The 25,075-nt window shown below is 47.1% G+C and overlaps 1 protein-coding gene across 5 annotated transcripts in view; it reads left to right on the top strand.

Moving 5' to 3' along the window:
- ANO7 (anoctamin 7) overlaps nt 1–25,075 on the top strand; it is a 58,288-nt gene that overhangs the window by 24,389 nt on the left and 8,824 nt on the right. For all 5 annotated transcript variants that reach the window (XR_004404029.2, XR_004404028.2, XM_032968257.2 and 2 more), the window contains exons 10-21: nt 2,966–3,062; nt 4,662–4,805; nt 5,935–6,072; nt 7,100–7,198; nt 8,242–8,344; nt 11,410–11,521; nt 14,768–14,822; nt 15,835–15,932; nt 16,814–16,950; nt 21,324–21,529; nt 22,355–22,497; nt 24,282–24,372. Coding sequence is in view for 3 of the 5 variants with exons in the window: in XM_032968257.2 (XP_032824148.2) it covers nt 2,966–3,062; nt 4,662–4,805; nt 5,935–6,072; nt 7,100–7,198; nt 8,242–8,344; nt 11,410–11,521; nt 14,768–14,822; nt 15,835–15,932; nt 16,814–16,950; nt 21,324–21,529; nt 22,355–22,497; nt 24,282–24,372 (1,423 nt within the window). In the remaining 2 variants the exon portion in view is untranslated. The remainder of the gene's footprint in view (nt 1–2,965; nt 3,063–4,661; nt 4,806–5,934; nt 6,073–7,099; nt 7,199–8,241; nt 8,345–11,409; nt 11,522–14,767; nt 14,823–15,834; nt 15,933–16,813; nt 16,951–21,323; nt 21,530–22,354; nt 22,498–24,281; nt 24,373–25,075) is intronic.

Below are 25,075 nucleotides of genomic sequence, written 5' to 3'. Positions count from 1 at the left end.
CAAATGAGGTTTCCAATGGTGTAAATGCTTACCCCGAGCTCTCATACTCTGATGGTGCATTGTCTTTGAGTTGTGCGCCTTTTGGCGTTATCTGGTCTAACACCATGCGAGACTAGGCTCTAAGGAAAGCTGTCTCGGGTGTGGACCAATCAATTTCAAGGACAGTGCCACATACATTATCAGAGTTATGTTTTTTGTTTGCATTCCGACCGCAGGTATTGTGGTCAATGCAAACACGACTTCATAATAAAGGTTTTTGGATTAGATCGCGTTTATTTAACCAAACACGACTCCTTGTAAAAAAAAGGTGTCAATTTTGTTGCCAGATAAAAGGGTAAAAAAACAATTGTCAAAGTCAAAGAGATAAAAATTAGTGGAATGAAAGGAGAGATGAACAAGAGGGGGAGATTGAGAGATGCGCTTTCGCGGCCGTCTGGAACGCTCTTCCTTCTGATATTAGGAAGCCACTGGAGCTATGCACTTTAAAATCTATATCGAAAACTAATTTCTTTAGAACTGCTTTTTGTGTTCAGTTTGTTGTCCTCCGCACCTCCGATTAGCATGGTCGGCTACGTACGGTGCGAAAGAAGTTCAACATATATATACGAGAGAGCTGTGGATATTAAACAACAATTCACATGAGATGAGAGAGATAAACAAGAGATAGATAAGAGACCTTGAGACAAGAGGTTATAGGTGAGTGGTCACATGTACAAGCCTTATGACCTCACCTCGCCTTGCGAGTCAGTGTTTGTCCCATGTATTGTCTGACACCCCGCCGGCGCAGACTGCTGTCACCATGTGGCCGGCCGGGTAGTATCGTTGAAGATCCGTTTGCTGTATGCCATCGTGGCAATTCGAGGGTCTCGCGGCTGAAGTTCACGAGGCTCCGCTCAAATTGATCGGCAGCGACTTGCAGAGGCTGTATGCCATCGTGGCAATATGCCATCGTGGCAATTCGAGGGTCTCGCGGCTGAAGTTCACGAGGCTCCGCTCAAATTGATCGGCAGCAACTTGCAGAGGCTGGGGCTGGGACGTGCCGTTCACGAGCGAGGGCCCCGGGTGAGTGCGTGCTGTCTTGTGCAGCTCTTCTGTGCTATCATTGGAAACCGTTGGTCGCAGGTAATGGACGTTAGATCAGAGTGTTGCAGGTTTGTGGAAGTTCAGATATTTTCAGCCTATGCTTTTATTCTGTTGCCCGCGGGTGGAGGGAGGGAGAGGGTAACTACATTTTTCAGGGGTGTTATTTATTTATTTATTTCAAGCTTCGATTTGTGTTCTTCCGAGAGAGAAAAAAAGCACCGTGGCTAGCTTCTCGGAACTACTTTTTCTCCGCGGGAGCCGTCTTTTTGCAAAATCACTCAAATGCCCAAGGTGCCATCGCCAAGCGTCCGTGCAATCCGTCCGGTTTTGTTAAAACCTGTGGTGTGTCACCATGAGCACTGCACGTTGAATTTCTTACTGAATCTTGCCAATAAAAACATTTCGCACCTTAGAATTTATTAATAATGATCATGGGAAGATTAAAGTTTAAACGTTTAGAACAGTTGTCTGAAGAACAATTTTTTTCCCACATATATGGTCACCGATTTTTATTGTACAAACTAGTCGCTGGTGCCTCCCCATGTCCTACCATATATGCGATTTACTCCATAACTTGTGAAGATTTTTTTCGTGCTCTGAATCAATTCTAGTTAAATACGTTCAACCTTCGCTATCAGCTGGAGCCCCAACGATCGACGTCTGCAGCAAGTTGACGAATTGTTCACGGTTTCAGGGCCGCTATTCCATTCAAGAGCGTTGCTTTTTGTTTAAACCTTGCCGTAAAAAAATATCAGACACTGGCGGTTGCAAGAGGTCACATTAACCCAATAACACACGATTCCTCCATACTATCCAGCGCACCTAACGTGAGCTGAAGAATTGATCTTGAGAAAAAATTGCTGTATATGAGATTTCATCCTTGTGTGTGATTAATGTACAGCGTTATGAGTTGCTATTAACATGGATGGCTCTATATAAAATGAAAGTATTATTATGAACTACCCACCCTTCGACTAGGCAATGTGGTTACAACAGCAAGTCATAGTAAGTAACGGTAACTTGGTTACATTGCAGGGAATAGATCGGTGCATAAACTCACGGTGGGGCAAAGTGTGGCGAAAGTGGTCTGCCCAAGCGGCATCGCTAAGCAACGTGACCACCCAGCCACAGTGGGGTCGATCTGACCCGATGTCTTATTCAGTGTGAGGCTACTCATTCTCCCGAGCGACTTGCATAGCCTGGAACTTCCTTCATCCAGTCATTTGCACTGTCGACTCCCTACCCAAGTCCAAGCTGTTGTGTCCCCCCCCCCCCGCCTGTAACCGATTGCCTGTCTTTAAAATAAACATGCACACTGTTTTTCTGCGCAGCGTCCTGGGACGCAGTGGAATATGGATGCTATTTCAGTGTTAATTAGTCTGCATTTAGTCTTAGTCTAGTAGATGAGAACATATTGCATTTCAGTCAAGGCTTAGTCTTTGGAGAGAATGATTCAGAGGCACGGGAAGCCACAGACGAGCGGGAAGGCAGCCAGAACCTGCACCAACCATTGCCCAAGCTCTGTCGCCCTATATTGAGATGTTTGGCTAACTCTCTTAATGAGTGTCTTACGCGCGTGGGAGGAAACCAGAGTACCCGAAAAAACAACCCACGCATGGAAGGGAGGGCCACACTCAATCAACGTACAGATTATGGAAACGAATGTCCAGCCTCCACACCTTTTCAAATTTTTTTTAAAATCGCCACCGCACAACATAAATCCATGTTGTTTTGTATCGCCCATACTGTGCGCAGCGTAGACATTACTCTTCCCTGCCCCGCGGGAATACAGCTGCGTCCCCCTTTGACAAAACGTGCATCGCAGTCATCCCTCTCCCCTCCACCTCCCCTGCCCCCCCCCCCCCACCGTCCCCACCCATAGGGAGGAGATCTGCAGCAGTGGACACAAGTTCCTCATGTGCCCGCTGTGCGACGCGTGCACCGTATGGAAACTCTCCGACATTTGCCCCATGGCCAAGGTGCGAGGCGCGAAAAATCCCTCTCGCTAGGGCGCTAGCGGCGACCACAGCAATGGCAGCGGTCGCAGGCGTAGGTACCACAAAGGTTTAGGTCAAGGTGCCAACACCCCGCAATTAGTTGCCACCGCTGGCGGAAGGGCCTACGCTCCACTCCAGGGAGCTCTCTCTCTCTCAAGAGAGAGAAGCTGTAGCGGCTGGGTAATTGGCCTACTCTTCCACGCTGGCCAGACGTCTTTGAAAGAGGCGGGAGTACCCACGCTTGACCCTGCCACACGTGACCTGCCGATCGACCGCTTGTACGTGCGTGTGTACGCTGAACTTCTTTCGCACCGTACGTAGCCAACCGTGCTAATGTAGTAAACTATTTTTATTTTTACCAGGTAAGGCCCACTGAGCTATACAGCTCTTTGTCAGAAGTGAGCTGCCCACAAATGATAGCTCAACGAAGTGGCTTATCAAGTGGAAATTTCTACCAGCCAAATACTCTAAGCGCGTGTTGATTCCAAATGTGGGGGTAAAACCCGGAGGACCCGCGGAAAAATCCACGCGCCGTTGCTTCAACTGCCGCACCGGGAGGTGGAGCCGACGACCCCTGAGCCGCTAACTAATGCACCACGTGGGCATCGGTGTTAGCGTAATCACTATGACTAGACTTGATGAGACCGGACGCATTGCGTGCAATGATTTGGTCATTTAGCCATTGATTCCAGTGTGGGTACAATGAGTAAAGTAGGCAATACAAACTTTTGGAGATTTTTTTTTTTTGCCACTCGGTATCTAATTATTTCTTCCCAATTGAAACCGTAATGTTATTGTTCTTTTTTTTCTCAATAAACTAAATGGCGTAGAGTGTTGGTGCTGCCACCTTGACGTGCACGTACGACCATCGGAATGGGGAAAGGGTGAATTCGCCGCTCAGTGTAGAGAGTACAATCGCACGTGGGAGGCTTCGCTGGCTGTGGCTGCTGGAGCCACCGTCTCGCCGCGTCTCCCCACTTCTGCTTCACTTTCTCCCGACCCCCCGTCCAGCCCATAATCGTGTCCAGACTCCACCTGGGACTCCCATTGCATCAGAGCCAAAATGTCTGCGACGCGACTCCGATCACAGGCTCGTGACACCAGGGGGAGACCTGCGTACAGCTCCATTGTCGAGCCCCGCTTCCAGACGAGGGCCTTCACCATGCCTCGCTGCATGCGGGGGAATGATTTGACCAAACTGGTCCCTGCAAGGCTGTTGAATGCAGGGAGCATTAAATATGGGAGCATAGAGCACTCCGGAAATAGATTGGCTGCACTGCCCTCTGCTCTCTGTCCTCTGCTGCCCACAATAAACCTTGCTATGTGATAACCCCAACGTTGGAATTCCCTCCCATAAGAATTCCCTCTTGGACCAAGTCCTCACAACGTTGTTCAATTCAGGAAACCTATAAACTCGTCTATTAAGCATTCGGTAGTGCTGTTTGTTGCCGGTCGTTTGGCGTTTTGGGCCTTTGGGGGGCCTGTGCTCAGCAACCACGAAAAAAACGTTATATCTTAAAAAAAATTAAATACGTTAATCATTGAGTGACGAGCCCTGTGATCGGGAATCTTCTGCCACAGCTGGGCTACCTCTTTGACCACCCCGGCACGGTCTTCTTCAGCGTCTTCATGTCCTTCTGGGCCGTCACCTTCCTCGAGTACTGGAAGAGAAAAAACGCCATCCTCGCTCACCACTGGGACTGCATGGACTTTGAAGAGGAGGAGGTACACCTCCCATGCGGTGCAAAGCCTCTGCCTGATCCTATCAGATCTTGATATGTATGTTGAACTTCCTCCGCACCCTACGTAGCCAACCGTGCTAATTGGAGGTGGGAAGGGCAACAAGCTAAGCAGGCTGCTTACGTAATTGCATGTGTAGGGCATAGAAGGTGAAGTCAACTTGCTGCTGACAGGTGTCAGCACATTGCCGTCAGGTGACAGGACCAGCAATGGAATTCTTGAAATGTTGTTTTTTTTTCTAGAGCGCCTTTCATCAAGGCGCAAAACATAATAAAAAAGCGGTGTTAGCAAAAAGTGATATAGATGGCAGGGGCGTGTAAGGGGTGAGGAATGGGTGGCCACGATAGAGCGGTGTTGCCGAGGGGTTAGGAAAGGGGAGGGGAGGGAAGAAATTGAGGGGGGAGGTAAGAGGAAGGGAATGGGCAGTGGAGAAGAGGCGAGGCTTTAAGAGAGGAACGGAAGGGAGGGGGTTTTAAGGAGAGATGCAGAGCCTTGGGTATTATCTCGCCATATGTGTGGGGTTGTGCCTGGATGCTGGATACAAGCCTGCAAAAACATTCTTTAGCCTGCCAGTTGGGGGTGATGGTCGACACGTGTAATCCCCCGACCGAGTTATTTGTGGGCGATTTTCAAGGTTGGCAAATTTAGATCATGACGCCGACAAACGATGGAACAACCCTTGCGAATGGCGCCACAGGGTGATCTTTAAAGTCCAATGTGAAGCAGATGGCTCGTGTGGTATTACGAAAACTAATTTCTTTATAACTGCTTTGTGTGTTCAGTTTGTTGTCCTTCCCCCTCGCGCACCACCGATTAGCGCGGTTGGCTACATGCGGTGGGAAACAAGTTCAACATCCATAGGTTTGTACGTATCATCGTGGTTACTGCTGCTGGATTAGAATTATGCGTCTCTGCAACAAGCTTTGAACTCCCCAACCGCCGGGCCACGTCACCACCCCCTCCCCCCAGCTGCCTCTGAGAGCTGCGCCTTCTAGCTGCTCCTTTGCAGTAGCCCTGTGCGGCATCCATGACGGCAAATCGCATGCCCCCGTGCGCCCCCTCGCCCACCAACACAACACTGCTGGCGTTGACGTGGCCGTATTCCCCGACCTAGGAGAGACCTCGGCCGGAGTTTGCGGCGATGGCGCCGAGCATGGAGCGGAATCCCATCACGGGAGTCAAGGAGCCATACTTCCCCGAGCGAGACCGCCTCTCGCGCATCATCACGGGCACCATGGTCATCATTCTCATGGTCAGGGCGGCACGGCGTCCGCCTCACGCTTAACCCACGTCAGAATCAGAATATTTATAGTGGGGGAATCCGATGAGCTGTAAAGCGCTTTTTCACACATGTCCAGTAGGGGCGGGTCAGAACGTTGCAACAACAAACAATACAAAAAAACATGATAGGAGTGCAAAGTTTAGGGAAAAGATTAACAAATCACTTTAAAATATACAAATAAAACTACAAATTGTATCTTACCAAATACAGCCCACTGAGGTATTCATTCATTTTTCAGAAGCAACTTGGCTACAAATTATCGCTCGACAAAGTGGCTGATGTATAAATGTATACCCGTAGCTAAATAATCTAAATAACCTCAATTTATGTTTCTAAATGTGGAGTGGAAAAAAAAACCCGTTAGCAACGTGAAGGCACCGGATTTCTGGGGGGCTCAACCAGGACCACATTGAGCTGGCGGCCCGTCCCTCAGTCTTTCGGCCCCGCCCACTTGGATCTAGAGACGCCCACTCAGTCGCTAGTGCCGCCCACACGAGGGGAGTGGCCTCGCTCTGACGCTAGCCACGCCTACTGTTCATAGGCCACGCCTACTCCTCTGCCAGCCATGTCCCACTAATGAGGTAGGTAGTGTCAAGCATGAGGCCAGAAACATTTTAATCCGGGAAGAGAGAAAAAAAATCTGAAATCTTTATTTTTCCCAATCGACAGCGGGACATTCGTCTTGAAACCGGGACTGTCCTGGCCAATGCAGGACGATTAGTCGCCTTAATATACACAATCGCCAGGTTTCTATCAATATGTTGGCAGCTTAGTATTGATGTCTTAACTACGGTGGTAATTTCAAGCTCAGCCGTTTACTTAACTACAACACTCATGGACCATTATTATGCACCGTTTGTGAATTATTATGGGTGATTAAATAATAAATCATCTGCCTAACTGTTGGATATTTAACATTTTTTTTATTTAAATCATAGTAGAGTTGTGCTGACATACAAACCCATCACTAACATTTCACTGTTTTTTTTGCCTGCAGCTGTCGGTGGTGATGATTTTCTTGGTCACGGTGATTATGTACCGTGGAATCGTCAGTGTGGTCATGTACAAGACGGGCAATGCGGTGCTCATGACCCAGGTGAGTCCCCTCCATTTGACCGACCGGCAAAACGATCACGGCGTCCGCGTGTGGCATTTCCAATTGGGCCGCGTGTTTTAAGCATTTCTTGTCTCGCGGACAACTGCAGGAGCTGAGCGAGGCCGAGGCTCGCTGAGCGGTCGCGGTTCAACCCCCGAAGGTGCCCGCAGTAGTGCGTGGCGAAAGCTTTGAGAAAGGAGACGGTCAACGCCCAACTCAACGAAACCCGCACTTGTACGACAAGCGGCTGTGAATTATCTCGTGTTAGGTCGATGATAAATTGCGCATCAAGTCCTGAGCTCGTGAACGTTTACAGCGGAGCACAACACCCCAAACAGCGGCAGTCAACTCTCGATTATCCGGATTAATGGTGGGGGGGAGGTGAGGTGAGGCTTGGCTGAAACAAAAAGACAGATTATGCAAAACGTATGTTAATGAGGATATAGAGTGTATTAATTTCTCACCAGCGTATGACAGTGGTAAACACATAGAATGCGTCGTGTTATTTTTGTTGTCACCGGCTTACTTGTTGACGTGGGTGCAGTCTTGCGGGAACTGTATCACCGACCCTCGACGAGTGAGGAGTAGCTCGTAATTAAACCGGTGCCCACGTAGAAGATGCTCATCGGGTTCTTGCAGCTTAAATCAAATGTTAAATGTTGACTTAAAGCTTTCGTGACCGCAGGAATTCATATTCTTTGGGTCTTTCGGTAAAGTCACGTAGATAGGTTAAATGAATATAACAAAAAATAATTTTAAAAAACTACGAGGTTTCGATCACAACACAAGTGATCGTCATCAGGATCGCTTGTGTTGTGATCGAAACGTCGTAGTTTTTGGTTATTTTTTGTTATTTTCTTTGAACCTATCTACGTGACTGTGCCGAAAGACCCAAATAATATTTAAATCAAATGTCTCGTGTCTATGCCTACAACAAATATTCCTGACCCACTGACGAATGAGGTCTTACTTTGGCTTAAGGATCCGTTTATATTTCATAAGTAACGGAAAGTGGACATTACTGATGTACATTTTTTTTGCAGGCAGCGAACATCGCCAACATCAGCAGCTCGATGGTGAACCTGATCCTCATCCTGGTGATGGGCCAAGTTTACTCGTCTCTCGCCGAGCAGCTCACCAAGTGGGGTACGTTGGGGCCAGCGGTGGGGACACCCTCTCCTTTAACCGGGGGGCTGAATGGAACGGTGAATTACCGTTGTACGGGCAGCCACACGTTATCAAAGTAACGGGTGGCAATCTAGTACGCCATTTGAGAGACGATCATCACACGGCTCTTGTGCCCTTCTCTACCCTCACTATGTTAAGTTATGTTTCCCCTCATCCTTCCCTCCCCATGTAAACTTTCATTGTTTCCCCACTTGCGGTCCACACTTTCTCAGACAGTTTCTGCCCCCCCACCTTGTATTGGAATCACATGGAAATGCCAAGATTTTCTGGAAAACAATCAAATGTATCGAAAAGGCATCCAAAACAGACAATCTGCCCGTTGAGCTTAACCGAAATGGGGAATATTTTTCAGATCCCAAAAAAATAGTTGACAATTTTAACCTTCATTTTTCTGAAGCTGGTAATCTTTTTGATAATGTATTGGGGGTCACCCCTGCTCATGCAAATCCCTACACCCCTGTCCAAACATTAAACGAATTTAGTTTCCAGCCAATCCACGAAAGTAATGTTCTGAAACAACTGTCCTATCTCAAAGGGTCCTCCTCTACCGGAGCAGATAGTATTCCCGTCTTTGCTCTACTAACTGTTGGTCACCTAATATACAAACCTATAGCCCATATTTTCAACCTGTCCATCAAAGAAGCATCAGTTCCTCTAGAATGGAAACATTCCTATGTCCGTCCACTTCACAAAGGGGGCCCTGAAGATGACCTAAATAACTACTGACCTATCTCAATTTTGTCCCCGTTGATGAAATTTTTTGAAAAATGATTGAACTAACAAATTAGGAGTTTCCTGTCCACCAACAATCTGCTACATCTAAAACAATCTGGGTTCCGGAAAAAATACAGCACCACATCTGCTGCATTCGACTCTCTGAATCACATTTACAGTAGCCTTGATAATAAGCAGTAATGTGCCTGTCTTTTTCTTGACCTGTCCAAAGCTTTTGATACAGTAGACCACAACACCCTGCTTAGTAAACTAAGTTGCCTTGGTTATTCTGAAAACGCAGTAAAATGGTTACAAAATTACCTCTTTTCTCGCACCCAAACTGTATTCACAGATGGGTGGAGATCAAATAGTGTTAAGATAACAAAAGGGGTTCCACAGGGTTCCATCCTCGGCCCCCTTTTGTTCTCTCTTTATGTCAATGACTTGGGCATTGACCTGAAGCATTCCAGGGTAAATCTTTTTGCAGATGACACGATACTGATTTCTGCTGGCCGCTCTCTGGATGACGTGATTGCTAAGCTACAGGGTGATTTCAACAAACTACAACATCAGCTAGTTGCTCTTAAACTAGTCCTAAATACCTCCAAAACCAAGGTGCTATGCTTCTCACCAAGACTAAAGCAGGAAGTTATTTTTCCCCAATTACATTCCTTAAATAATTATCAAATAGAGCAAGTCAAGATCTATAAGTATCTTGGGGTCATCCTGGATTCAAAACTGAATTTTGAAGATCACATTGATTACATTGGTAAAAATACAAAAATAAAAATTGGTTTTCTATATCGACACAAGCACTGCTTCCCCCTTATGTTCCGTTTGGAATTGATAAAAGCTACCATACTGCCTCTACTTAACTACTGTGACATCGTGTATAAATCAGCCCCAAGTACTGTACTGCAGAAGCTTGATTCCATCTATCACTCGGCCTTAAGATTTGCATTGAACTGCCCATATAGGACTCACCACTGTGATCTCTACATTGGGTCAAACTTAACATCTCTTAATGTTCGATGGCTTGTGCACCAGATCTTATTTATTCACGATGTACTTACAAAAAAATCCGCAGACTACCTGCTGGATCTCCTCTCTGTTTCAAAGAACAAATTTGACCTCAAGTCTTCGCTCATTTACCAGCTTCACATTCCCTATTGCCGTACAAACACTGCTATTGATGTCCCCAGGATCTGGAATGCTATTGCCAATAAACTGCAACTTGAATCGCTACCAATGAGATCTTCTCTCAAAACTGCTCAAGAGGAGTTGTACACCCCTAGCTGCCACTGCTATTCATTGGCATAAAATAAAATAAAATGTTTCGCTCCGGATGACGCTGCAAAGTATTATCTGTATTTTGATTTAGCGTGCTGATCTTAAAGGTGCATTGAAAAATTTGATACTCCGACTGATGCTTCTGTTGTTGTGGAGTAACTCATGCAGCCAGCTATGGCTCTAGGGTTTGGTGTTACATGTTATTTAAGTAGTTTATTGTAAAAAAAATTCGGTCACAGTCCCTATGATCACTGTTACATTGCAATTATGGCTTTATTTTTTGGTGATTTCGAAAAGTTTTTTGGTATGGACGTGTTTGTTTTGTTGTAGTACGGAATTAGACTGATGGCCTTAATCTAAGTTTTCTTGTGGTTGTTGCTGTTGTTTGACTTGCATCCCACTGGGATTTTTGCACACAGCGTTGGTGTACGGTGCTTCTTCAGGAATATTTTGCTGTTTTTTTTCCATGGATTTTCTGTTTGCACAGTCACAAAGTCACTTTAAGATGTTTTTCTTGTTCGTGTTTTTGTTTTTTTGTTTGTTGTGGTTGCACCCGATTCAAGAGCCGAATGGCTCACAGGGCTATACCAAAATAAACAAACTGAAACTGAATGTTGCCACTGGGCTGCAGTGTTGAAATGTTAACTACCTCGCCCGGTATGCAGGAGGTCGTGGGTTCGATTCTCTCTCGCCGTGGTCACGTGGATTTTTCTCCGGGTCCTCCGTTTTTTTCCCTCCACATTGAGAATCAACATTACGCGTTTAGAGTATTTTGGCTATTATAAATTTCCACATCAAAAGCCACTTCGTTGAGCTATCATTTGTGGCCAGGTCGCTTATGAAAAAGAGCTCAGTGGGCCTTACCTGGTAAAGTTAAATGTATTTTTTTAGTTTATTGTGACCGGTGCTTTGTACTGGGCTACTGTTTAGTCACAAGATGAACAAAAAAAAACAAATTGAACGTTGTCATTAACCGTCATACGTTCCCTAATCCGAGTGTCCCTCTGCCTGTCCACCAGAAATGCACCGAACACAGACGCAGTATGAGGATGCCTTCACCTTCAAGGTTTTCGTCTTCCAATTCGTCAACTTTTACTCCTCTCCGTTCTACGTGGCCTTCTTCAAGGGCCGGTACGTGGAACCATACAACAGCATCCCACCGCTGATCGTGGCTAGCACCTCCTGATTAGCCTGGGTGGGGATACGTACCGGTGCGAAGGAAGTTCATCATATCATCATGAGGCCTCCTTTGCCAGTAGCAAAATATAATAATAGGTTTTTTTACCCTTTTTTCCTGGCAACAAAACTAACACCTTTTTACAAAGAATCATGTTTGCATTAACCACAATACCTGCGGTCAGAATGCAAACAAAAAACAACTCCGATAATGTATGTGGCATTGTCCCTGAAATGTATTGGTCCACACCAATCAATTTCAGGGACAATGCATACATTATCAGAGTTGTTTTTTTGTTTGCATTCTGACCGGAGGTATTGTAGTTAATGCAAACATGATTCCTTGTAAAAAGGTGTCAGTTTTGTTGCCAGAAAAAAGGGTAAAAAACCTATTATTAAGTTCATCATACTTACAGTGAGGCAAAAAAAGTATTTGATCCCCTGCTGATTTTGTACGTTTGCCCACTGACAAAGAAATTATCAGTCTAGAATTTTAATGGTAGGTTTATTTGAACAGTGAGAGATAGAATAACAACAACAAAATCCAGAAAAATGCATGTCAAAAATGTTATAAATTGATTTGAATTTTAATGAGGGAAATAAGTATTTGACCCCCTCTCAATCAGAAAGATGTCTGACTCCCAGGTGTCTTTTATACAGGTAACGAGTTGAGATTAGGAGCACACTCTTAAAGGGAGTGCTCCTAATCTCAGCTTGTTACCTGTATAAAAGGCACCTGTCCACAGAAGCAATCAATCAGATTCCAAACTCTCCACCATGGCCAAGACCAAAGAGCTCTCCAAGGATGTCAGGGAGAAGATTGTAGACCGACACAAGGCTGGAATGGGCTACAAGACCATTGCCAAGCAGTTTGGTGAGAAGGTGACAACAGTTGGTGCAATTATTCGCAAATGGAAGAAACACAATAGAACTGTCAATCTCCCTCGGCCTGGGGCTCCATGCAAGATCTCACCTCGTGGAGTTGCAATGATCATGAGAACGGTGAGGAATCAGCCCAGAACTACACGGGAGGATTTTGTCAATTATCTCAAGGCAGCTGGGACCATAGTCACCAAGATAACAATTGGTAACATACTACACCGTGAAGGACTGAAATCCTGCAGCGCCTGTAAGGTCCCCCTGCTCAAGAAAGCACATTTACATGCCCGTCTGAAGTTTGCCAATGAACATCTGAATGATTCAGAGGACAACTGGGTGAAAGTGTTGTGGTCAGATGAGACCAAAATGGAGCTCTTTGGCATCAACTCAACTCGCCGTGTTTGGAGGAGGAGGAGGAATTCTGCCTATGACCCCAAGAACACCATCCCCATCGTCAAACATGGAGGTGGAAACATTATGCTTTGGGGGTGTTTTTCTGCTAAGGGGACAGGACAACTTCACCGCATCAAAAGGACGATGGACGGGGCCATGTACCGTCAAATCTTGGGTGAGAACCTCCTTCCCTCAGCCAGGGCATTGAAAATGGGTCGTGGATGGGTATTCCAGCATGGCAATGACCCAAAGCACACGGCCAAGGAAACAAAGGAGTGGCTCAAGAAAAGCACATTAAGGTCCTGGAGTGGCCTAGCCAGTCTCCAGACCTTAATTCCATATATAATCTTTGGAGGGAGCTAAAGGTTCGAGTTGCTAAACGTCAGCCTCGAAACCTTAAGGACTTGGAGAAGATCTGCATAGAGGAGTGGGACAAAATCCCTCCTTAGATGTGTGCAAACCTGGTGGCCCACTACAAGAAATATCTGACCTCTATGATTGCCAACAAGGGTTTTGCCACCAAGTACTAAGTCATGTTTTTGCAGAGGGGTCAAATACTTATTTCCCTCATTAAAATGCAAATCAATTTATAACATTTTTGACATGCGTTTTTCTGGATTTTGTTGTTGTTATTCTGTCTCTCACTGTTCAAATAAACCTACCATTAAAATTATAGACTGATCATTTCTTCATCAGTGGGCAAACGTACAAAATCAGCAGGGGATCAAATACTTTTTTCCCTCACTGTACTGTGTAGCGTCCTTGTGTCCAGCGATGAAATCCGCCATATCCACTTCTCTGAAACCGTTTCAACACGAGTGCTCGCTCGTTGGGATAACGGCCGTGGTGCAAAGGTGTGGCACATTGGACTTTCAATCTAGAGGTTCGCCGGTTGAAACAATTCGTGCAAGTTTCTTCAAATAAGCCACCATTGTTGACCCAGCAATGTACAGAAAATAGGTGCCACCGTAGTTAGTTGATCGGTATTTTGCACATGGTGGGGTAAAGTGTGGGTACACCCACTTATTCCAAGACGTCTGGCCAGTGTGGTAGTATAGGCCAAATTACTTCTATCTCAGTGTTCTTCATTGCAAGGCCCGCGGGCCACTGACGGCCCTGGTGACCTCCAGTGCGGCCCCTGACAATGCACAAATGTGAAAACACCCCAACATCATCGTGCTGTCAATCCCATTGGTTTCAAATATGTGGCAGCCCTCACACGCTGATGTCTTATCGGCAAAAGTGGCCCCCCACTGAAAATGAGTGAAGAACACTGCTCTAGATGGTTCTGTCTAGAGCTCCTTCTAGTAGAGGTCCTTCTGCCAGCAGTGGAGTGAGTGAGCAATAACAGGGCTGCACCTTTGCCTTTAGACATTTGTTGCGAAAAGGAAAAAGAAATAAATGCATTTTCTTGCCAGCCAAGGCCAAGTCAAAGTGACTTGGCCTTGGCAAATGTGCAATGGGCCAGTACTCGTCTAAATTTGTCGCACTGAGCCAAGTGTGGACATTCCACATTGCCTTGGCAAAGGCTCATCCCTGCAGAGGACGACTGCTGTACGGGAGTTCCCGATGGAGACTTTGTCACTTGACATCCGACCATTAGCACGGTTGCAATCATAATTGTGGAAAGCTTAAAATTAACGCACTTAATATGATCACATGCGTAGACAACTCAGCTTGTTGGATAGATTTTTCCGTGCCAGTTGACCAAACGCAAAGCATTGAGATGACGGGCTTAAGTATTGGTCAGGGCAAGTGCACAAACACATCAGCGACAGGTGCCGCCGTCCACGCACACGCTGGCGTTATCGCTGCAATCCCTGCAGCTTCTCCTGCTCCTTTGGATTGGTTGAAGGACCTTAACATTCAACTATGACGTCGTCGATACAAACTGTTGATTGATGATGGTGACGTGTGTCCCTTGCGCAGGTTTGTGGGTTACCCTGGCCACTACAAGAAGCTGCTGGGCACCAGGAATGAGGACGTACGTTCCTTGCACCTCTTTGTTCGGCCGCTCACGAAAAAGAAACTTTTCACGCTCGTCAACAAACACCACCGGGTGGTGGCGGCTACGCACGCCTGTCAATCGGCACCGAATCAGAATCAGTGTCTTTAATTAGAATGGAAGAATCCGATGAGCTATGAAACTCATTTTCACGGATTGTCCAGCACTGGTGGAATTCCCTGCGCCTGGATGTTGAGGTGCCATACCCTGGCTCGCCAGAAGGCGGTACACCAATAATGTGGACTCTACCTGTTTCCATAATAGAGGGGGTTTTTTGGGTTAGATCCCGTAAATATAAAAATGTGTCGTTAAAACCCGCCACCACCCGACACAGCCAATTAGTAAGGATTGTCACGTCAACAGAACTTGGCCAATTCGTCACGAGTACAGCACACCGGTGTGTTGGAGAGCCAAGCCACAACATTTACAATCTGTTTCGTCTGCATAGGATAGTGTTTCCTCCTCATACACGTGGGTTTCCTCTGGGTTCTCTGGTTTTCTAAATTGACTGATAACACCTTAATATATGGAGGACCACAGAGCTTGGAGGGGAAGGGAATTTGCCGCCGACTCAGCACGTGGCTGCCTCTCCCGCGCGATTCCTCGTGCCTCTGAGTCATTCCCTCTTTGCCAAAGTGAGAAAATACTGTACATGTTACAACTTCAAATTGTTATTATTATTAACAACGGCCGGCCGATGTTGGCCACTGACCGGAGTTTCTGAGTACTTGGGGAAAGCTCGCGAGTCGTAAATACACAGGAAAGCCGAGTACGCAATTTGTGTAATTGTAAATCCAGCCGCTGGCTTCCAGGCACAATGGGCGAATCCCGCTTGTGCCCTCAGAGAATGTTCAAAGAGGACATGAGTTCACACAGAAGCCAGAGTTCCCGAGGAGAGCCCAGTGTACGCACAGAGTGGTGTGCGTTTGATGTTCTCCCGTTACCGCGTGGCGTGCGGACACGCGTGTGCCCGTCGTGTGTGCCGCCGCAGTGCGGGCCTGGAGGATGCCTCATTGAGCTGGCGCAGCAGCTCATCATCATTATGGTGGGGAAGCAGGTGATCAACAATATCCAGGAGTTCGTATTCCCGTGAGTGGCGCGTTCCCGCCCCGTCCGCGGCTGCCGGCGTAGCCGGCTCGAGATTGCGATCCCCGTTGTTGGCTAATTTCATCCGTTACCCTCACCCTCTGTTTGTACCGTTTTGTCACATGTCCCCCCTCGTTGTCCGCACGGTTTTGTCCCCGCTCCATTAGCCTAACCCTAAAACAGATCATTTTGTCCTGGCGCGGCAGTTTAAACAATGGTGCAAGTTCCTTAAGGAAGCACCCAAACCCACCGCTGTGCACCCGGCAGTGTAAATGGGTCAGTGAGCCACCTCTTCAGTGTTCCGCGTGCGAGGTCTGCGGTCGCTTTACTGAGCCACGTGAAGACGCATGGATATAATAATAATAATCATGACCAGGCGTCCTTGAGTCAGTCACCGTCGATCCTACGCGATGGCCAACAGCAGTGTAAGTGGGGGCACCGCAGTTAGCCGATTGGCAGATTGCGTGTGGTGGGGTAAAGTGTGGGTGCTCCCACGTCTGCAAACGTCTGTCCAGCGTGGAAGATTGTCCCAACATACCCTCTAGTAACACCTTCTAGTGGGGTCGCCTAGAGTATCCTGCAGTGGATTCCCTTCCGCCAGCAGTGGTGTAAGAAACTAATTGCATGGCTGCTTCTCTACCTTATCCCTTTTATGTCGTTTTCATAGAATCTGCGTAGTTAGTAAATGATCGATTTTCGCATGTGTGGTACGATGCACGTGTGTCGAACTTCTTTCGCACCGTGCGTAGCCAACCGCGCTAATCGGACGAGGTGCGGGGGTGAGAGATGCGGAAGGACAACAAACTTAAACAGAACAAAGCAGTTGTAAAGAAATGGGTTGTTTGGCTCACGCTCCCTCCCCCCGCCCCGCGTTCCTGCCGCAGGAAGATCAAGGCGTGGCTGCAGAAGCGCAAGCTGGCAGCGCTGCGCGGCTCGCACGTGGCGCCGGAGTCAAGCCGCTGGGAGGAGGACTACGAGCTCATCCCGTGCGAGGGCCTCTTTGAGGAGTACCTCGAGATGGGTGAGCCGCCGGCGACCGCGGCTCCACTCTCACCGCTACCCGCCACCTCCTTCAGTCCGAACTACCACCCCCCTGCCCCCGACCGCTTTCCCCGATTATCGTCAGACCATCTTGACTTAAAGCTTTGCAGGAATTAATATCGCAACGCAAGCAATCGTCACCAGGTGATGACGATTGCTTGCGTTGCGATCGAAACGTCGTGATATTTTTTTATATCTCCGTGGCTTTACCGAAAGACCGAAAGAATATTGTCAGACCAGAAGCGTAACTTAGCGTGGGGGGAGAGAGGGGGTGCCTTGCCCCCCCCCCCCATCCCGCCCCCAATTGATGGCCAACACTACGAGTTGGGGGCCCTCCAAGACAACCATGCTTTCAACATCGTGAAAAAACTAACATTTATTTAAAAAGCGGTTCAAATTTATCGTCGTGAAAATGCATTTCCTTTACGTTCCCACGTTTTATTTTTTTATTTTATTAGAGCGGTAAGGGGATATTGCAAAAAGCTACGACGGAGCTGTAGTGGCTGCATTTTAAGCGCAGGCGGAACGTCCCTACAGCGTGAAATGTTCGTGAGCGTGAGCGTGACGATGTGATTAGTAGGCAAGAGGAGCCGCGGTATACAATAGCCGAGGTGCAATCGTGCGAGACGAATTAAACATTTGGGACTCCACCTAAGCGATTGCCGCACACCGCTGAGCCGATAATGTGATTACTACCCCACTGGGTCAGACCGTGGGAGCTCAAAGCGGAGTTGAGTCGGGATAGCGGTGGTAGATCATGGGGGGGGAAATGGGTGGCGATTTCGTCCATCACTCCTCACTCACCCCTTGAGACCACGAAAATTCATATTTTATCGATATTTAGCATTTTTTTGTTCTTTTAAGGCAGTGTTTTTGACCAAAGTGTTAAAATGTTTATAGCAGTGGCGTGCGGTGAGGTCAATGGCTGGGGGAGTCACTGGCTAGTGTCAGAGCCAGATTCACACACTGAGGGGGGCGTGGCCTCACGGAGGGGGGCGTGGTCTCACGGAGGTGGGTATGGAAGGCGAGGACGTGAAATGAAGGGGTCTACAAACATTACATTGGTGACACACAGAGAGATAGTAACAGGCACGCGCTTATTGCCCGCGCTCCATCCAGTTACTGAGGGGTTGCACAATCACCTCTCGTCTCTCCCTGTATTTGCAGCGGAGCTCCGCAAATTTGGCGATTTTTGTTATAGAAATGATCGGAATCGTACAGAAATTACATTTATAACACAGATCGGTGGGAAAATCTTAATATTTAGTTTTTCAATTTTTTTACTTTTCGTAACGGCTATTTTCATTGGAGTATGACAGGTGAGGCTCTGCCTTCCTCTGCCTCCCCTGAAAGCACGTCCCTGGTTTATATATTTATATATTTGTGCTTGCGCATCGCTGGAAACGCAGCATCACCGTAATGATGTCTTTAATCATTAATGGGGATGCAGTGTATTGTGGAACACGAAAGCTTGGCAGATACAAAAGTTTTGCATTTTTATTGGCACCCATTGTGACAGTGGGGACCCTTCTGTAATAACGAGAGTGGACACTTGGCTATAACATTTCAGAGTTGTTGTCCTTTGAGCGGTGAGTTGTGATGTGCCTTGACGTGCCAGAGGGCCCGAAGCACATGAGAGGCAGCAAGGTCAGCACTGCCCGAGATGGTGGTTTTAATCCCGAGGTCACGTCCGAGATAAAACGGGCTTTGTTCTGGCGTGAGTTGGAAGTGCTGTCAGGCTGGTTAACCAATGACCACGGTAGAAACACGATATTGGGAAAAAATGTGCTTTCATATATTTTGGTCCTACACAGGCCCAGAGAGCAAAATCAGCGAATACAAACGCAAAGATCCCCCGTACAGGCTTAAAAGACTAATGGGGCATGTTCTGTTAGCCAACACCTATAATGGCACACGACGGAGTGCGTGGCCAGCACCACGCCCGTCCGCCTTTGTCTCCCCATTGGTGATGTTTACACACACCTCACTTGGTACTCATTTGAGGCTGAGTCGACCTAGAGGAGGCCCAGGACCGGTTCGGATAATCGTCACTGATTATCGGCCGTGATCGGGAATCGAACTCGGGAGGCTGGGTGCGTAGCGCAGCAGCGCGCTAGCTGCTACACACACACACGTGCAGAGTTGGGCCTCTTCTTGACTGTGTAGAGCTTCTTTGGTTCTTTCGGTAAAGTCACGTAGAATGAGAATAAAATAATAAAATAAAATTCTCACGACGTTTCGGCCACAACACAATTGGCCTTCTTCAGGTGAAAGGAACAAACCTGTCGGGACGACAGATACCATACCAATGACCAGTTTTACTGCCAGTGTAGTTGGTACCATTTTTAATATGTTTGGCGCATTGCCTGGCCCCTGCCAGGGCCTATTGTGAGGACAAACACTGACCATGGGGCTCTGCCGTGTATTCATGGTAAGTACAGTACAGCATCGTGTTACAGGATACAGAGCGACAGGTACAACATATCGAGAAATATAGCCACTATTGTTGCATTACTGACCTTTCGTAGATTAAAGACTTGTCGTGTCAGTGTCGGGCCCCACCTCGTGCAACTCCTGAACCCTGTCGATACACTTGAGCGGGATTGTTGAGGCGAACTGGATAACTTGCTTGCCCATCGCCACGTAAATAATCTCGTTGTAACAGCTCTCTCGCTGGTTCAGCTGTTCCACTGATAGATTCTATATTTTTTTCCACCTGAGGACGACCGCTTGTGTTGCGATCGAAACGTCGTGATATATTATTTTTTTGTTTTGTTTTTATACCCACGTGACTTTACTGAAAGAACCAAAGAGTAAGGATTCCTGCAGTCACGAAAGCTTCAAATCAAGAATAGCTGGCAATCTTCAAAGGAGGGCAGACAGCGTGCAGCCTACAGACCATTTACAACGTCAAGTCAGCTAAAAAAAAACCCCAACAACATCCACCAATAACACTGTGCCCCTAAGAATAACGAAAAATTCTCTACATATTAAAAAACTTGGTGCCGTTTTGGGTAATGGCCTTCTTCATGGCACACCACTGTCGGTGCCATAGGCAGAGTTAACGTTTGCAGACTGCACTTAACACCACTGAGCCTGATGACAATTACATTTTAAACGTTTTCTAATAACTAGTTTTTTTTAAAATAGGCATATCAATATTTTGAGGAGCAGACAAACCCTTTAATAATAAAAAATATATATTGCTACGAAATAAACTACATTTATATTAAGAGCAAATGTATTAAATGTTGCTGGAACATTGCATTGTGGAGGACGAGGCACAATCCACCTCGCAGGGCATTCCTGGTCCCAATCGCCATTGCAAAAGGGATCTGTAACTGTCCTGTATTTTTGAGGCAGAAAAGTCTGAGAAACATGTGGAGAACAACCCCGAATCATAATATTACTAAAAGGCCTCAAGTGTATTGGGAAGTTCGGGCAGTTAAAATCATTTCATTGAAATCGTGATTGGGCCCAGGAACACACTATTAGGTGGATTGTGCCCTCTTCTCCCGTAACGCAATGTGCCACCAACATTTATAGATTTTTTTTAAATATAATTTACATCGCTTATTTTGTAATACTTTTACAATTATTTTAAGGTTCGTCCAAAATACCACCAATATATATGTTTTAATTGCAGTGATTTAGACAATTGTGTTGATTTTGTTGTTAATTGTCCTTGTGCACCACTTCCAAAGCAGCATAGCACTGACCATTTGGGTTGCCACTCATCAACAACAATAACAACCGCCATTTGCCACTCAGTGGCGGTGACCTCTCCATGGCGCTTGTGCCAGGCTAGAGGTGCACTTTAAAACCACGTGAAGTGTCGAGGAGGTCACGGGTCAGACCCAGGTGCCATGGGTTGCCTGATTCAGATATCTGGCCACTCATCACCACCACCGTCTCGACCGATCTGGAGTTTGCGTGTTCTCCTGGTGATCGCGTGGACTTTTCTCCGTGTCCTCCGGTTTTTTTCCCTCCACATGTAAAGCATTCGTTTTAGAGTATTTGGCCGCGTTCAATTTCCACGCGAGAAACAACTTCGTTGAGCTATCATTTGTGGCCAGGTCACTTCTCAAAAAGAGATATAGAGCTAAGTAGGTCTTTCCTATTCTTGGTTCTTTCGGTAAAGTCACGTAGAAGGGAAACAATAAAGTAATACAAATATAAAACAAATAAAATTCTCACGACGTTTCGACTGCAACACAAGCAATCATCATCAGGTGTGAAAACCACAGCAAGAAAATTTGAGGAAAAAAACGCCACTTTTTTCAAATTTTCTTGCTGTGGTTCTTTTTTTGATATATATATAACCACCTGCGTCTTGTGTCCCTCCCGGCCCAGTGCTGCAGTTTGGCTTCATCACGATCTTCGTGGCGGCGTTCCCCCTCGCGCCGCTCTTCGCGCTGCTCAACAACTGGGTCGAGCTGCGTCTGGACGCCCAGAAGTTTGTGTGCGAGTACCGGCGCCCGGTGGCCGAGAGGGCTCAGGACATCGGGGTCTGGTTCAACATCCTCGACGCCCTCGTGAACATCTCCGTCATCATCAACGTGAGTCGGTGTTCCCGGATCACTGGACTCATCGAACGTCTTGCGCACCGTACGTAGCCACGATCGCCAATCGCAGGTGTGACATCATAGCTCGTGATGCAATATGGTACGATGTCAAAGTTCACGGTATGAAGATTGTCACGAGATCATTTTACCGTAACTTTGGTACTGTTATTTTCACACCTTTATTGTCCATTGGCACTGGGGGTGTCCATTGGCACTGGGGATGTCCATTGGCACTGGGGATGTCCATTGGCACTGGGGATGTCCATTGGCACTGGGGATGTCCATTGGCACTGGCGATGTCCATTGGCACTGGGGATGTCCATTGGCACTGGGGATGTCCATTGGCACTGGGGATGTTCATTGGCACTGGGGATGTTCATTGGCACTGGGGATGCCCATTGGCACTGGGGATGCCACGGTTTACAATTGAAGTAGCAGCCATAAATCCGTGTAATTGGAAATCCAGCTGCTGGTTTCAGGCACAATGGGTGAATTCCGCTCCTGCCCTCAGGGAATACTCAAAGACGACCCAAAGGATCACACAGAGATCCATAGGCTCACACAGAGGCCCATAAACTCATACAGATACCAATAGGCTCAGACTGAGTCCCATAAACTAACACAGAGACCCATAATCTCACAGTGGACACGACACGAGCTCACGATGCATCCCACTATTGCCGTTCGCATTTGGGCGATTCTTTTTATTTTTCATTTGAGAAGGCGGCAGCGCCTGCCATGGCCATGCTGGCCCAATGCACATGACACATTACGCACTGTAACGTGGCCACAACTGACAACCTGCCGTGTGTCGCGCAGGCTTTCCTCATCGCGTTCACGTCCAACTTCTTGCCAAAGCTGCTCTACCAGTACACGTACGACAGGAACCTGCGAGGGTACATCAACTTTACGCTGTCGTACGCTCCCGACGACTACGTTGTCAACAACTACACACACTGCAGGTGATGCCCGGGCCCTTGCAGCTTCCAGCAGCTGCGTGGTCAACGTCACCGCTGGGAGCGAACTGGAAGCCGAGCTGGAATGCTCACCCATGAGATGTTGGGATCTCTGAGTCTGTGGACTCGTCTTAAAATGGAGTAACCCTTTCCCGTTCTTATGACGTACATGTACATCATCGGAATGGAACTGGAATAAAAACTAGAAGAACATAACTTTATTGGTACCGTGGCTCCCACAAGGCCATGCGGGAGGGCGTGTAAAACGGATTAACCCTTTCCCGTTCTTATGACGTACATGTACATCATTGGAATGGAAATGGAATAAAAACTAGAAGAACATAACTTTATTGGTACCGTGGCTCCCACAAGGCCATGCGGGAGGGCGTGGCAGAATTTGGCGCCTGCTATCATAGAGTTGCGGTTGTGTCGCTACACTTCTCTGCTGTGAGTGCAGTGTCTTTACAAACAACGGCGCTTCGACTAAATAAAATTAACGCTGAGCCGCTTGCGCGTTCTGAATTTCATCGGTGAGCGGGACACCCACCCTGCAACTTGAAGTCGTCTCAGAAAGGGAAAAGGGTTAACATAGTTGTATTTGTTCAACGTTTAGTAAATTGGCTTTTCGTATTTATTTAATTGTTTTGTAGTGTTTGGTTTCATGAGTGATCGTCGTGCTGAGTGCCTGCTGCTGTGTCTTGTACAGCGCTTTGAGATCCTTGATGTCAATGGAATCATTATTAAGCTGGGTCAAGCCTGATGAGTGGTTGGGAAGCAGACTAGCTGCAGATATACAAACAAGCCGTGTGTTGTAGTAGATCGTAGCACAGCTATCGTTTCCTGACTCGAACTGCGTGGAGCTTTCTGTGGTAGCTGCTCGTATTTGTGGGTATTTCTCTGGGTGCTGCGGCTTCCTCCGACAAGCCAAACACAAATTCGTGAAACTGGCCACCCATCTCAATGCAGCACCCTCTTGTTAAAAAAGAGCCTTGCCCCCCCCCCCCCCTCCCTTGATCAATCAGAACACGTCGGGTATTTCGGCCTGGAAGATATTCCACGTACGGTTGTTTTTTTTGTCACGCAGCGCTCTGTTATGGGCCTATGTTGTGTGCAACAAAAATCTAATAAAGATAAATAACCTTGGGACTCAGTGAGATTATCCAAGATAAATAGGAGTGGGCATTATTATTGTGGTTACGCAGTGATTGGAGCACTGGGCTCTGAACCTAGTAACCTGAGTTTGATTCCTAGCCATGGCTAACACGGCAAACATATCAGTACCAAGTTAATATCTGAACTGGCCGGTGCTGCTTGGCTAAGCAGAGGCCAAGGACCGGTTCAGATGTCACTCACCACTGATGTTCGCCACGGTCGGGAATTAAAACTAAATTAAACTATTTTTATTTTAACCAGGTAAGGCCCACTGAGCTATACAGCTCTTTTTCAGGAACGACCTGGCCACAAATGACCGCGCAACGGAGTGGCTTATCACGTGGAAATGTTATAGCAGTCAAATACTCTAAACGCACGTTGATTCTAAACGTGAATGGAAAAACCGGAGGACCCAGAGAAAAATACACACGACCACGGGGAGAACATGCAAACTCCAAATATACAGGCATCGGTGTCGGGATGAAACCCACGACCTCCTGTATACCAGGCAAGGTAGTTAACATCTCAAGTCACTGGTTTCGTAGAGCACTGCACTAACCCGCGACGTACCGTTTTGTATGGCTCTATATATGAAGGGTGAAGTGATGGTGCTGGCCGTGTGCTGTGTGCTGTTTAAGGTACAAGGATTATCGAGACCAGGATGGAAAGCACACCCTCTTTTACTGGAAGCTGCTCGCCATACGCCTGGGGTTCATCATCGCGTTTGAGGTATGGCGTCTCCTTCACACCACTGATCGCGACGCAAATCCCGACGCGGATTTTTTTAGTCAACGTGGCGAAACTCCTCCTGTGCTTGTACCTATCGTCCGTTCCGCCTGTTATCCCCGTACCCGAATCGATCCACAACAGCCCCTCTTCCTCATATTCTCACAATTACCATTAACGGGATAATTGCAGTGACTCGGCAATGGTGATAGCTTGATGCTATTACATGTATTCAACAACCTGCTTTACTATGCAGATGAAAGGGGTCACTGATGCAGACAAATACGGGTAATAGGCTTTGTTCCGAGTGCTCCCCCCCAGTGCCGGATTAAGCTAGTGCGGGGCCTGCAGAATGATGTTATAAAGGGGCGCTAAATAAAAAAAAAACAGAAATATTACAAGACTCATTTTTAACTTGCACAGTAAAGTAATTGTATTTTTTCATTTGCTATACAGCCAGACAATGCGACAAATCGCTCACCTTAAACACCCAGTCGTTCGTAAAAGTTGAAGGCGGTATAGTACTATAGTCATAGAGCAAGTGCAGAATCACTGAACCGGAAATGATAGCTTGAAAGCATTTAGCGCGGGGCCCTTGAAAGTGCGGGGCCCATAGCACAAGTAGCTACATATGTAGCTACAAGTAGCTACATGTGTAGCTACTTGTACTACATATGTAGCCACAAGTAGCTAGCACAAGTAGCTA

The sequence above is a fragment of the Petromyzon marinus genome, chromosome 39, assembly GCF_048934315.1.
Source record: "Petromyzon marinus isolate PM22_M1 ecotype Great Lakes invasive population chromosome 39, UKy_Petmar_22M1.pri1.0, whole genome shotgun sequence".
NCBI lineage: Eukaryota > Metazoa > Chordata > Hyperoartia > Petromyzontiformes > Petromyzontidae > Petromyzon > Petromyzon marinus.
Note: the sequence above shows the minus strand (reverse complement) of the source record. Positions and strands in the feature narration are given on the sequence as shown.